This window comes from Petaurus breviceps, unplaced genomic scaffold, assembly GCF_028583685.1.
Source record: "Petaurus breviceps papuanus isolate PSGF00001 unplaced genomic scaffold, PetGlider_PUasm1.0 90842, whole genome shotgun sequence".
Lineage (NCBI taxonomy): Eukaryota > Metazoa > Chordata > Mammalia > Diprotodontia > Petauridae > Petaurus > Petaurus breviceps.
Genome location: NW_027187358.1, coordinates 10,494,534 through 10,509,932, shown reverse-complemented (window position 1 = coordinate 10,509,932; position 15,399 = coordinate 10,494,534). Strand labels below are relative to the sequence as shown.

General features: G+C 49.0%; 1 protein-coding gene across 1 annotated transcript in view; it reads right to left on the bottom strand.

Moving 5' to 3' along the window:
- Window positions 1–451: 451 nt before the first annotated feature.
- Window positions 452–15,399, bottom strand: part of TTC7A (tetratricopeptide repeat domain 7A) — a 210,316-nt gene continuing 195,368 nt past the window's right edge. The window contains exon 20 of the mRNA XM_069071642.1: window positions 452–3,468. Coding sequence (XP_068927743.1) covers window positions 3,247–3,468 — 222 coding nt within the window. The 3' untranslated portion in view covers window positions 452–3,246. The remainder of the gene's footprint in view (window positions 3,469–15,399) is intronic.

The window sequence follows — 15,399 nt, the reverse complement described above, 5'->3', positions numbered from 1 at the left end:
AAAAGAGCCACTTTGTAGATAAACAAGCCGACACCAAACCAAACCAGCTAGCCCCCGGGATGGAATCATGCTACCCAGACCCTGTACCCTTCCCTCCCCAATTAAAACTTCAGCTCAAGTCATTGCCTTCTCTGTAGTTTTCCCCAGCCTACCCATCCCTTCCTTTCTTGGTCTCTCCCCATCTTCACTCAGTTTCATATCATATTACATCATGTTTTATCATGTTTCATGTTTGAGAGTCAGGGCCCCAAAGTGATTGGCCGCATGCCCCTATTATAGGGATGGGTGCTGTCCATGCTCAGAGAAGACTTCACTGAAAGCTGCTGCTGGCTTCATCAAAACAGAACCTCTTCCCCTCTCCAAGGGGTTTATTTTGTGAAAGCCTGTAAGTGACTTGGCAAAGGCCACCTCCACCTGCCCAATTAGAGATCAGTCAAATGAAAACACAACATTCTGGTGCTTTTCTGTTTAATGCCATCATACAATTATCAGCATCTCTTTGGAAAGCCCAAGGTAAATCAGTAGTACATTTTTTCTTTTTTTTTTTTAAAACAATAGAATTCCAAGAACAAAAATAGATCTCTATTTCATATATATATATATATTTATACACATATATATGTATACATGTACATATGTATGTCTGTATATAGGGAAGTGGGACAGAAACTTTTAACCAAGGCCAACCTGAAAGTTAAAACATGAGCTGCCCTGAGGGGTCTCTGTGCCTCTTACCTCTGGACATGATCAGGGGTCCATGCAAAAAAGGCTAAAAGATTCATGACTTCTCCTATGAAAAGTGTCCCAATATTTCCCAGGCAGGAAATGGCAAAGCCTCTGATGGGGTTTATTGCTCAGTGATCACCCGTACCCCTAGAGAGGCCCATCCCATAACATCTCTGCTCCTGGTGTTTGAGGGGATGGGAGGTGGGAAATGGAGAGCTGGGCTGGAAAAACTCAAGGCTCCCTACAGTTTCCAGTAAAAAGAACTATACCTCTAATTAAAAAAAAAAAAATCCCTCTCCCTCTCCTCCTGGTGCTTATAAGAAATGAATTTAGTGAAAATTTCCTCACTCAGGGGAAGACTGGGACTTGCTGGCTGCTGAAGTTGGTGGGGGTGTGCACATGGTCTCCAATCAATCATGATGTTCAAGGTAAGGAATTCAAGGGTCAGAGGTAGCCTGTTGACAACCCATCTGGGGAGTTAGCTATCAGAACCTGACACAAGAACTTGGCTGGGATTGAAGCAGGGCCTTGGCTGTTCACGCCCCAGGGCTGGCTTAGCTGGCTGGGAATATAGCCAATAATATCTCCCCACTCACCTCCAAAAAGCCTTCCCCTCCCAGTCTCCTAAGTACCTGGCTGATGATAGACAAGGGAGTCCTCTATGTACATTAAGGCACTGCTCCCCCAGAGAAAGCTCATAAAGCTTAAGTCTGGGGACATGGTTTAGGGAGCCCCCATTCTTGTGGGGGGGGTAGCTTAGGTCTTTTCAGGCACCCCTGGAATGATTCTATCAACACCAACACTGGCCATGGGCAAGGGATGCTGTTGGGTTCATTCAGGAATGTATGGGAAATGCCTGGCCCTACAGGAGGGGGTTTGGGTTGCTTGGAAAGTCTTTAGCCAAAGAAATTGCCCGTGGACAAAGGTATGCCCAAGACAGGAGACAGAGCAATGTGTGGGTTGGTGTTCAGGGCCAGACAACAGGTGCTAAGGGGAACACAGCATCTTGCAAGGTCTTGCTTTTCCCTTTTCATTGTGTAGGACCCCCCAACCTGCCTAGGGATATAATCCTTAGCTTAGATAAAGGCCTGGTCCTGTTATGGGATCTGTGCAGTGGACTCAGCCTCTCTCTGTAGATGCAACAACCCTGGTTTTGGGGGCAAGAGAGGTAATTCGGGCTAAGGAAGGCTTCTAGGAATACATCCCATCTGAGCAGTAGGGGATGGGACAAATGGTATTTCTGGTAGGGTCCTTGGGGTAAGTGCATATAGGATACCAAATATTAAGGATACCAAGCATCCAAAATATGACTGTGCAGCTGAAGATTCCACCCAAGAACATCTCTGGGCAATGGGAGGGAGGAGGCATGGAACACTGTCCACATCCTCTACTGTAATCTTAATGGGATCGAAGAAGGAAGTCTCCTGAGGAGTTCCAAGTCCCAAAGGGCTCCAATTTCTAATTCTCTTGCCATTTTCTAATCACTGAGGGGCAGACTCATTTTAGAAGCAACATGGTAGGGATCTGGCCCTGGAAAAAGACCTGAGAGCCCAGTTTCACTACAAAGTATTAGGGGAAAAAAACCATCTATCTTGGCCTCCATTTATGGCAGAAGGAGAGAGTGTAAACACCTCTTGGACCCCAAGACAAACATGGGGGAAAACAGTACAAAGTGACTTAAACCCAGCATTTAGACAAGAAAATACTTCTGGTGCTCACTGCCTCAGAGACAGTCCAATCTACACAAACCTGTGTGGACTGAAAGGTCCAAATACTCCTCCTAATATTGCCCTTACCCACTCCTGACTCCTAGTGCAGCAGGCTGGGGCAAGGATGAAGAATACTAGCGTCTCCTAGGGTCTGATGAAGCCAGACCCTTCAGCAGCATCAGGAACCATGGCAGAGATCTCCCCCACCAGGCTTTCAAAGGCAGGAAAGAGAAAAAAAATTATCTTGCCTTCAACCACAGAGGTCTTCTGGGATACATATCTTTGGTCTTCTCCCACTTTAGAAAGGAAGAAAGCTAAGCTTTGGAACTAAAAAAATGCTTTTGCTACCGACTTGGAAATCACCGTACCATGACTGTTTGGGATGGATTCCTGAGGGTGGGAGAGGAAGGGGGAAGCCGGCGCCAAGGACGTGTATACACAGATACACACACAGAATACACACGCATTCCCAGCACACTCCCACCAAGTACACAGACACGCCCAGTGCACACATGTGCACACACACGCTGAATGCAGACACCCCCAACCATGGTGGCTTCAGCTTCTCTCCTACAAATGTCAGGCTAAATCTAATCTTTTCCCTTGGAGTCCAAAGGTGCAAGGAATTTGCTTTGGATGCAAATATTTGCAGCTTAGTTCTCAGTGAGCAGCACCGGGCAGACATGGGCAGACAGGGAGAGTGATGTTCCCTAAGGCTATATTCTCCTTGCCAGTCTGCAGCCGGGGGCCTGGGACCTGCTCTCCCAGGGACAGCTGCATTAGCATGGAGCCCCTCGGTGCTTGGGGAGAATCAGAGCTCCCGGGGGATGACAGTGAAGGGCACCACAGGGCTGCTGGCCTCCAGGTCAAGGGCGGTGAGGAAACACTCCACGGCAGCTTCATTGTTGCCCTGGGCCTGTAGGACTTCCCCCAGGCTCTTCCATGCCTCATGACTGGTGCTTTGGATCTGGATGGCATCTCTCAGCACCTTCTGGGCTAGGTCCTGCCGACCCAGTCTGCTGAGCATGAGACCCTGCAAAGCAAACACAGGATACCGTGACGCAAAAAAGCAGGCCTGATGCAGTGGCAGAGGCACGTAGGGACCCCGGGCCTTTGAGAAGAGCTCCCGGGCCTCAGAAGAGGGCCCTGCTGCTGGCTTTGCACACAATCTCCATTCTAGCCAACTAGAACACAAGCTATTTCGGGAGCCCACTGTTCTGCCTCCTGCCTCCTTGTCTTTGCATAAGCTGTCCTCCCTCACACCTGGAATGCATTCTTCCTGCAGTTTCACCGTTCAAAATCCTCATCTTCTTTCAAAGCTTGGCTCAGGCGATATTTTTGGGAATCTGGCTGTGGGGTGGGGCACTGGTTGGAGCAGTGGCCAGTCGAATCCTTCCTTCTACACTTACTAGCTGTGTGAAAACGTGTGCCTGACAAGCTACTAAGGTGTCAGCCTCAGTTTCCTCACCATCCTGACATTCCCCATGGAGATAAGAGCTCCTACTGTACAAGGCCATTGTGAGGGTCAAATGAGATAATATCTCAAATCCTAAAGCTCTCTATAAATGTTAGCAATCATCAGTTGCACCCCCAGTCATTAGTGTTCTTTCCCAATGAGCTCCCAAGATGTACTGTGCTGATCAGTGTCTATGGTATAGCCCCCAGCAGACTGCGAGCTTCCTGAGGGGAGGGATGCTCAATCGAATGGCCCTTTTCCAGTCCTCATCCTTGACCTATGAGCTACATTTAACACTGTTAATGAGCCTTCTGGCACCCTCCTATCTGACTAAGCACTCCTTCCCATGGCTTTGCTGTGTGTGCATGTGCCTTCTCCCCGACTCTGTCCTGGGCTCCCTCTGCCCTTATCACCTTCCCTGAGTGTATCACTTCTGGGCTCCCCTCGGACGTCACGTCACCAGTCAGTCAATCCACAGGCATGAGGACCATTTGCTATTTAGACTTTTCAGAGTTGGTGTCCTCAAAATGGCACAAATTCAACCTGTCCCAAACACCAGTCTGTATTCTTCTGTTTAAACCCCCCCACATATTTCACTCTTCCCTGTTTCTGTCAGAGGCACCACCACTTGCCCTGCTCCGAGGTCTGAGATCTTGGCCTTATCTTGTCATCTCTACCCTGGCCTCTGACCCCTTCTGTCCATTTCATCCCCACAGCTCCCGTTTTAGCTCAGGCCCTCATCCCCTTGGGACTGGTTCCCCTTGCCAGCTCTTCTCCTGCTCCAGTTCATCCTCCACAGCATTGCCAAAAGTGTTTTCCTTAGGGTGCTCCTGCATCAGGCTGCCCTCACTGTCTTCTCCCTGCCTGGAATTCACTTCTGCCTCATGGAATCTCCCTCTTCCTTCAGGATGCAGCAGCTCAGGTGCCACTTTCTAAGTGAACCGCTAGTGCTCTCCCCCTCACCCCCCAAAACAACTTTGTATTTATTCTCTTTGTGTTATTTTGATATAGAATTCCACGTGTTCTCCTCATCCCTCCCTTTAGAAAGCGCCTGGGCAGGGATGCTTTCACTGTGTCCTTGTATCCACAGCACCCAGCATCTCCCCTGCTACACAGCAAGTACTTAATGCTGTTGACTGACAGTCTTCCTCTGATCACTGGTGCCAAGCACAATGTCTTGTGTGCAGTAGGCTAAGTACTTGTTGAATAGGCTACTGCGCATGAAATTCTGGCATTGGGAGCCTAACTAGGGGTCCGTGGACTTGTTTAAAAAAAAAAAATTTGATAACTAAATTTCAATATAACTGGTTTCCTTTGTAATCCTACATATTTTATGCACTTAAAAACATGATTCTAAGGGTAGCTAGGTGGTGCAGTGAATAGAGCACCAGTCTTGGAGTCAGGAGGACCTGAGTTCAAATCTGGCCTCAGACACTTGACACTTATTAGCTGTGTGACCTTGGACAAGTCACTTAACACCAACTGCCCGGCATTCCCCCTCCAAAAAAAAACCCCAAATACCCACCATGATTCTAAGAAGGCTTCACTAGACTTGCCAAAGTGGTTAATGACACACAGAAAGGCTAAGAAACCCTGACTTCATCTGTAGGTGCAGTGCAGATTTGTGTCCCTGGTACAGGAAGACCTATGAATCATGAACTGGAAAGGACCTTAGAGATCATCCTAAATTTTGCTTGTTGTCTGTGATTGTGTTGACTTCCTAGACAGAAACAGAGAATTGTAGAGTACAAAAAGGACCTGAACGAGAATCCCATCTTAGACCACCGACATACTCGATAGTCATTTTTTGCCTGAAGGCCTCCAATGGGGGGAGCTCACCACCTCCTGGGGCAGTTCATTCCACTCTTGTAGAGCTCCAATTTCTACATAAATGTTCCTTATGCCGATCCCCAGTTGGTCACTCCCATCCATTGTTCCTTGTTCTACCCACTTTGGGGCCAAGAAGAATAAGTCCACATGACAACTACTTGAATATCTATCATCATCGTCATCACCACCACTATCACAAATATTTTAGGTTTGTCCATGTAAAAATGCATGATCCCACTAGATCCTCATAACCCTGTAACACAGGAACTACAAATATCATCTCTATTTTGCACGAGGAAACCAAGGCTCAGTGAGGTTACCAAGGTCAAGGTCACAGAGTATCTCAGGATGGATGTGACCCTTAGTTTTCCTGATCCCCAGGTCAGCACTTTCTCCACTATCCCACACTAACACTGGCTCTCATGCTTTGCCCCTTAAATCCTCCCCTCTCAAGATGAAACAGCTTCTGTTCTTTCAACCAGTCCCCATGTGGCATCCTTTCAAGGTCCTTCACCCCCCCCCCCCATCCTTGTCATTCATACCCAAAGGGACCCTTTTCCTTGCTATCAATCACCTCCCTAAGAGGAGGACTGCAGATGGGTCATAGGTTCAAACCAGGGCAGAGTTGCCAAAGATGGAATTAGCTTCTTCTGGCTAATCACACTGTTGACTCACAGTTGGCCTCGTGGTCCACTAAACTCCTAGACCTTTCACAGAAAGTCTGCTGCCTAGCCAATGCCCATCTCTCAGCTGGGAGGTTGATTTTTTGAACCCAAGTTTAAGACTCCACATTTATTGCTGCTAAATCGCTTCTTTTCAGATTCAAATAAAGACTAGCTTCCCAAGATCTTTCTGGAGCCTGACACTAACATCGAATATATTAGCAATCCCTCCCAGCTTTGTATCATCTGCAAATGTTATAAAGCATGCCATCCATGCATGCATGCAAGTCACTGGAAGGAAGCTGCCTTCAAATCACCCAGAGAGAAAACTCTTCTGGTGGCCGCCCACTGATGGGCAATGTACATTTTTAGCTGGAACATTTCACCCCCTTCTTTCCTCCCTCCCCCCATCCTCCCCATTTCCCAAAGCTGGAGTTTGGCTCCTCTGTTGCTATGGAGACCTGTCAGGAAGATACACAAGCATAATTTCACAAAGCCTTCTGAGATCTTATGAACACAGCCAATTAGCAGAGAGTGAAGGATGGAGCTCTTGGCAGGCCTTGGAAAGGCTCCTGAAGGTACATTTCAAAATCTGTCTAAAAATCATCCTGTCAGTCCCAGATGGGTAGTCCCATTTTGACTGAACAAACTGGAAAGAGGAGTATGGGTAATGACACCACAGAAAGCTGTGCCCAGAGTCCAGCTCAGAATGTCCAGGGCCAGCAATCCCCTCCAGATTTCAGGAGCACTGTGACAGGAAGGCTGAGCTAAGAAATACTTAACATCCTTTCAAGGTCCCATCTTTAAGTCTCAGGGGACCTGGTGATTGAGTTTCTCTGGATCAAGAATTCAGCAAGTCTTTGCTGAGCAAGGACTCACTCCACCTTCCCCAGGGCGCTGGGGCTGGAGTAGGTCATCATCACGGCCCCCTCCCCCAAGACAGCCACCTCACAGCTGTAAGGAGATACTGCTGCTGGGGTCAGGCTGAGGCCCTGGAGGGAAGCGAGGCCTTGTAACTGGAGCTGGGGCCACCTGCCCTGGACACCAGCTGAGGTTGGTGTTTTTGGAGCAGCCTCAGAAACACGGCCACCTGATAGATAGGCTGGGCTGCTGGGAAGACCTCCCTGGTAAGGGCGGACACCTTCGCTGCAGTCTTTTCCTACCCCAGGCTTGGCTGGAATTCAGGATGGGCTTGGGCTGGGTCAGAGGGACAGCCTTTAGCTGAAGAGAAGAATGTTTAATGTAAATCCATTAATCCAATTCAACCCAGCAGAGATCTGAATGGTACTGGTAGCCCCCTTTCTCCTACCTTGTTGGGTAAAGGTCTGGGCACACAGACACAGTCTATGTGTTGATTTAGTGGAAGGAACACTGTACTCGAAGAGAAGAGATTTTGGTTCTCACAGACTATGCTGCTAAGTAGTTAGCCTTAGGTCTCTTGGGCAAGTGTCCACCACCCTGGCTTCCCAATATGTGAAAGTGGCGGGCAATTGGTTTTCTGCATGTGTGTGGGGTGGGGGTGTGGGTGTGTGTGAAGGGGAATATATCAAGGGATGTGGGAACAAGAGAGAACAGAATGGGGAGGAGACCCCCGGGGTGGACAAGGTGGAGGACGTACAGAAAGAAGCGCTGTCTTTATTCTCACCCCTCCCTCTCCTCCGTGGAATGTCTACTGTGTACTTACATCCTTCAAGGCTCAGCCCTCGTCCTCCCCACTCCGGAAAGCCCCCCTGACTGCTGACTGCTCTAGCTCCGAAGGTGCTGCTTGAGCCTTCCCTTACCCCGTAAGCACTGAATAAATGCTGTTTTTCATTCATTCATCTCATAGCACTTAGAGCTGCGACCAAACTTCCTGTTCTTAATTATACAGTTTTTTGTCATTTAGGATTACTGTCCCTGCATGTTGTCCTTCATAAATTATCTTCCTAACTTCTCTAGGGCAGGACCCACAGCCCCTCTGCCTAGATCCCTTGGGGAACCTAGCTCAGGCTGGGCAGGGGAAACGGCTCAATAAAGGTGGCCTGAAATGGATTCTCTCCCTTCTTCTCCATGCTCCCAACCACAGCTGTCTGACACTTCCACAGGTCGGCATGCCTTTCTGTGACTTTCTTTTTTGATCCTCACAACAATCCTGTGGAGTGGGACATTACTGGTGTTATCCCACTTTTACAGATCAAGAAACCTGAGGTTAGTTGACTTGCCCAAGGTCACAGAGTTAGAGGCAGAGTCTGGATCCAGGTTCATCCAGCCTTCTCACCACCAGGCAATGTCGCCTCTCCATTTCCTATGTGACCTCAGATCTTTAAAATGGGAGCAGGGTGGGTGAAGGGATGATGGCTCAGTCACCTGAAGCCTTGGAGGAAGGCTGGCTCTCTTCCTACCTGTCTGACTTCCCTTTCTCAGTCTCTTTGGCTGGCTCATCATCCATCTCAGTAGAAGGGTGGGTGTTCCCCTGGCTCTGTCCTGGCCCCTCTTCTCTCTCTCAAACCTCTCACTTGGGGATGCCATCAGCTCCCAGAGGTTTAGCATGGCTGTGCAGATGACCCCCAGGTCTCTATATCTACCCCGCCTCCCCCTCCCCCAGTTGCAGGTGCACAGTTTCAGCTGCCATCCCTCCCCAAACCAACCCTCTTCTGAACTTCTCAGTCACCCAAAAGCTGTAGCTTTGGGCTCCTCTTCAACTCCCAGCTGTCCCTCATCCCATCAACTCCTTGGCTACCTAATCTTGTTTCCAGCTCCACATCTCCTGCATCTGATCTGTTTCCTACTGACAGAACCACCACCTTGGTACAGGCCTTCAGCATCTGTCTAGATTATTGCAGACGCCTCCTGGCTGGACTCCCTGCCTCAAGCATCTCCCCTTTCCCACCCATCCTCCATACAGCTGCCTAAGGGATTCTTCTAAAGTATGTGGCGGACCAGGACATTTCCCTACTCAATGTGGCTTTCTGCCTTCAGCATTCAACTAGCAAGTCCTCTTTTGTGCCATTAAAGCCCCTTACAACTTGGCTTCAGCCTCCTTTTCCAGGCCTGTTCACTCTACGGTCCAGCCCCCCTGGCTTTCTAGCCATTGCTCATACACACATCACTCTGTCATCTTCAGTCTGTTTCCTGACTGTCCCCCATGCCTGCAACATACTTCCTGATACCACCTGCTACATGAAGCCTTTCCTGACTTCTCCACCTGCGAGAGCCCTTCTCCTTCCTAATCAATTGGATAAATTTTGTTCATGCTTGCACGTCTGTATTGCCTCACTTAGTAGAACGTAGACTCCTTGAGGGAAGGACAAGCTTCCTTTTGGGTTTTAATTGCCCAGATGAAGTAGGCACTTACTAAGTGCGTTTGCCAGGACTTACAGGTCATTAAGGCTGGACCTCAAGAATTCAGTGACCACTGCTCCTGTGACGTACTTGGCTGGAAAGGATGGCTCCTGCCATCACTGAGGTAGCCACCGCACAGAACTGGGCTCAGACCTGCCTTCTCCTTGGTGAAAGGGGCTGCTTCTATGGCACCTCTCTCTAAAGGGGCTCTAGTTTAATCCCCATGACCCCAAACCTGTCTCCCATCTGCCTGTCAATTTTACCAATTTCAATTCCATTCCTCTGAGGCACTGGCCTCTCCAGGCTCAGTTTTTAAAATGCAAATGCATCCTGCATAGGGAGGAATGGAAACACATCTAATAGCTACCCTTTCTGTGTGAGTTTTATTAGAAGCTCTCCTCCCTTTCATGGGCCCAATGGGGGCAGCATAGGAGCATTGGGTCCAGGGTTGGGTAGGTGGGTGAATTCTGAACATAAAATTTACCCCCTTCACAGTTCTGCTGCTGGGAAGAAGCTGGGCCATCAAGGGGCTGGTGGTGGGCAGGACTGGGAGTTGTTGCCTTCCTTGTGTCCCCTACCCCCTTGGTTATTTATAAAAGTTATTTTGGGAATTTTTTCTTCTGAGCTCAAGGCACATTCCTGAAATTCTGTAACACCCTCTCCAGCTGGAAAATGGGATCTGCAGGAGGCTAGGGGCTGGTGGAAAGCCTCCTGCCTTGGGACAGAGGAGGGTGGGGGAGGTCTGGGAGAGGAGGGTCCTGGTGGGAAAATAGCTAGGATATAGGATCTGTGACCCCATGGAAGAGACTTTCTGTCTATCCACGTCCTACAGGCTTTGGTTTAAGCACCATTTCCCTCAGTTGCACCAGCTCGCACTTACCCGCTCCTCACCCTGTCTCCTTGGAGAACTGCCCCACTCAGCTCAGCACATAACAACGGGACAGATCTTGGTCCCGTTCCACTCCTGCTGCTTCACAGAAGCGGATCTTTCCTCATCAACTAAATGGAGCTCCTCGAGGGAAGGGGCAGTGGGGATGACTCCTTGTGGTCAGGCCATAGCCAGTGTTTAGGATGGGAGGGTGTGTGGTGTCAGAGTAATTCCTATGGGGATCGGCATCTTTTGGTAGCAGAAATGCTCCAGGCTCCTGCTAAAGGACACGCTTGACCAGAAGCTCCTGTTATCGGCCCCTTGGACCCTCTAATGAAAAAGGCTGTGTTCGAGGCAGCTGGTGGTACAATGGAGTCAGGAAGACCTGAGTTCAAATCTGACCTTAGACACTTCCTAGGTGTTGGGATGCTGGGCAAGTCTCGGAACCTCTGTTCACCTCTTTTTCGACTGTAACACAGGGATAATAACAGCACCTACCTCACCGAGTTGTGAGGATTAAACAAGATAATTGTAACAAGCATTTAGCACAGGGCCTGGCACATAGCGGGTTCTATTTTAATGCTTGTCATTCAGTCCTTTTTCAGTCATGGCTGACTCTTCACCACCCTATTTGGGGTTTTCTTGGCAAAGATACCGCAGTGGTTTGCCTCCTTCTCCAGCTCCTTTTACAGACAAGGAACTGAGGCAAACAGTGTTAAGTGACTTGCCCAAGGTCACACAGCTAGTAAGTGTCTGAGATTGGATTTGAACTCAGGAAGTGCTGTCTTCTTGACTCCAGGCTTGGCAGCTATCCACTGCACCACCTAGATGCCCATACAAATGTTTGCTCCCTGACAGAGCACTGGCCACTAAGCCAAGAAAAGCTGCTCCCCTGAGCAGACTGGAAAGGAGACCAGCAGAAAAGCATCCGGTCCCTCTGCTGGGACAGGGACCAAGGGACCAACCAGGGCTCTCTGGTCATGCACAGGCTTTTAGCGGGCGTCAGAGCATGTCTTTAAATGGAAGGGCTCCAAGTGCCCCTGACCCAATGATGAATTAGTAAATGTTTACTGACTGGCTGTTAAATTCCCCAAGGACAGGATCTGCAAACCCTTCTACCCTGTCGACAATCCTGGTTTGGGGCCACAGTGGGACCTCTCCACAGCCTTCTTTGTAGGTCCTGGCTGTTGCAGAGGAAGGTATCTTCTATGCAAAGGTTGGGGGGCAGGGAGGGGAAATGGAGGTGGGTTGTGAGCTCCCTCCCTCTCCCTAAAGAGCCCAGTCCACGAGTCTGCCTACAGGGTCTGCCCCAGGGCAGGTGAGGATGACCTGAGGGGACTAGAGACAGCCTTCCAAGGCTTCCATTCCTTAGCTATGTGAGCTAACTCAGGGAGGGGATTGCTTCTTGGTTCCATTCTAGGACTTAAGAGCTGGAGGGGACACTGGTGATCATTAAGCTCCACTTTTATCTTCCACAGATGAGGCCCAATGAGGTTAAGTGACTTACTTGCCCAAGATGACACACAGGTGGTAAGCAGAACAGCTGGTGTTTAAACCTAAGGCCCCTGGCTCTTAGAGGAGAGGGAGCTGGCCTTGGAGGCAGGGGAACCTGTGCTCAAGCCTAAACTTTTGCCAAGTCAGCCCAGAATTCTATGTAGCCATCGAAGACCCTGCACCACAGACACGATGCCAACCTGCTCTGGTAGAGGGATTTTCCTTTTCTACATCAATGAAATCACCAGTCCTTATCCTGTTCCAAATTCTCTTTGCTCTGGAGGGTCCCCTGTGGAGTTAGCAGCTTCCCACTTCAAACTGAAAGAGGAAGTTTGGGGGAGTGGGAATCATTCCCCAGAAGGAACCAGGCACAACTCCAGCAAGAGATGTTCCCACACTGCCTCAGAGTAACAAAGAAAAGTCTTCTCTCCTTAATCCCCTCCTGATCCAAGGGTCTGCCAGTTTGGGTAGGCTGTCCATAGCCCCCTCAGGTCATCCTCACCTGCCCTGTGGGCAGACTCGTGGCCCCAGCTCTTTAGGGAGAGGGAAGGAGCTCACAACCCACCTCCATTTCCCCTCCCCCCTAACCTTTGCACAGAAGATGCCTTCCTCTCCATGGGGATCCAGGACTCACAAATATAAAAACTCACAAAGAAAACAGACGCAGAAAGCAGGAAGAGTCTGACCAAGACAGCGACACTTGAGGAAGTCTTTATGTGACCAAGAGCGTCAATCCACTACAGCTCTCCCCACGAACTTTTCTTTCTAGAGCCCTGGGTGAGAATCTCTGCTGAGATCTGCTTCAGACCCACTTGTCTATGAGGCTGAGGTCACTGACTGAGAGGCGAGAGATTTCACTTTTCCTCAGACAAGACAAAAGGCTTCCCAATTCGATTTTCAGCAAAGCCAAACTCTAGGGTCCAGCTCAGAGGGCTGGGTTCTTCCTTCATCAACAGTGAGGGAAGTAGAGGGTCTTCCCAGTCCTGATTCTTTTTGGAAAAGAGAAGGGCAGGGCAGTGGGAGACATGCTAGATCTGTTGTCAGAGAACCTGGCTTCAGATCCCAGCTGTCACTCACTGCCTGAAGGACCCAGCCTCTCTGGGTTCAGTTTTATCAACTGTCAACTGAGGGGACTGGATCAAAAATAAAGGAAAGAAAAGCTTTCCAATTCCTCTTTAAACCTACGTCTGTCTACAGGAAAACTGCACCTCTAAGAGCAAAGTAAAACCAGGCAACCAAAGGAGAGGAAGCTTCATGAGCAGAGCCCTGCAGTTACTTATTTGTTTTTAAGGTCCACTGGTTCAGTATGGGGAGAGGGGAGGGGAAAGGGTACTTGAGTTTATTTTCTATGGGCAGATGCCAGAGGGCTCTGAATTGGAGATGAATAGCAGGGAGGCCTAGGGTAGGCCCTCTGAAAAATTTTGAACAAAATATCTGTCTTCACCAGCCTCCCACACTTCTCCATTCCCATCTTCCTTTTTTCTTTTTGCTCTAATGGCAAGCCCTCCTGAACAAAACCTGCCTTCATTTACATTAAAGTGTAAATGACTGATGAGAGGTATTTGGGGGCATGAAAGCCTCGCCTATGTCCCTGAAATCCTATCATGTAGGCAGCCACCTACATGGCCTATGTGTAAGGTTCGACTTAAAGTCAGTTGGATGTAATGATTCAGGGATGGGGGAGGATGGTGGGTAGACACTGGAGAGGAGGCCAGGGCACATCTTTTACATTGGGCATTTCAAGCACTGTTGGGGGTGAAGGTGAGGTCACGACTCACTCTGGAGCTGAGGGGTGGGACCACTTGGTTTCTATGGTGTAGGGCCTCCCAGATATTGGAGGCCACATCTAAGAGAATGGGGAAGGGAAGGAGCATATGTACCACTTCTCATGGGTCCAGCAGGCCCAGCCCCTGGACATGTCTCTTCTCATTATTTCTCTTTCTCAGGCACATCTTAGCATGGGGGATCTGGGTCACAGGTTATAAGGGTTTGGGGTATGGAAGGGTAAAAGAAGTTCATGTTACCTGTCAGGGAAGAAGTGATTAGAAACTCACTGGGTCTACTCTCCTTGGATTCACTGTCTCACAGGTGGCTGGGTCACCTCCATTTTTGTATTCTTCAAAAAGCCTCACACATGGGCCTGACTCCTGGAGATTATGGGAGGGGCCTGTCAGTAGCAGACTCAGCTTCTGAACTCAGGACTCAGGCAGGGACTGTTAAAATCAACTTTTTTTGTTGCTATTTATATGATTAGTCAGGAGTGATTTATAGTAATTAAAAATTAATGGACCACAAACAAACACTAAATTGCATATAATCGTCAGTGTTGAGAGTTTTTCTTCCTTTCTCCTCCCTCATCCATTACCAAATAAATGCAGCGATTAAAAAAGAAAAATAAACAAAATGCAAAGGTGGCCACTTCTCAAGATCTCAATCACCTATTCAACAAATTCTAACAAAAACCCCAAGTTAGCCAGCTCTTGCAACACTGACTCCCATCATAATTATCACATAATAATTAGGAGCTGATAAAAAAAAAAGTGAGACAGAAATATGAATCCCAGAAACTCACCCTCTGCTCCATTTCAATGCCAAATATTTTGGTGTACCCATCACTGGGGTTTTCTGAGCTCCTCCTTCCTTAGCATGAGATTGACTGAGTCCTCCTGAAAGGGCATGAACCCAGACCTCCTGAGTTCTAAGTCAATATTCTTTCTATCCAACCATGCTGTGACAGAATCTCAGGCCCCAGGAGCTGGGGGGATCCCCAGGAAGCCACACCACCCATTCAGGCACTGTCTGCAGACTTGTGGCCAAAGGCACTCCATTGCTTCCCAAGGCAGCCCACTCCCCTTGGGGGCAGCTTTCTCTCCTATCCAAGTCTGTATCTGGACTCTTTGTAACCTCCCCCCAAGGCTTCAAGCACTAAATCCAATCCCCGCTGCCCAGGAAGGCCTTTATGTATCTGAAGATGGCTCCTGTTATAGGTTAAGGCGTCTCTGTTATAGGTTAAGCTCCCTTGTTTCTGTTAGTGTCTACTTCCATGCACAGGCAAAAATAAAACTGTTCCAGATTTTAGGAAGCTTGTGTTCTGCTGTGGGAAAGAATAAAACACGGACACAGAGAATTCAACCTATGAGGCAACTGGGGTGGGAGTGGGACGTCTACACACTCCATTGGTGGAGGAGGGTTAAGGAAAGACCTTAGGAAGGGGAGGGAGAGAAGCCAAGGCACAGGACTGTCTGTGCCAACGTGGGAGACAGACAGCAAGAAGGCTGGTTAGGCCAGAACACGGAGGGAGCTATGAGGAGTCCTGGAAAACAAGGCTGCAAA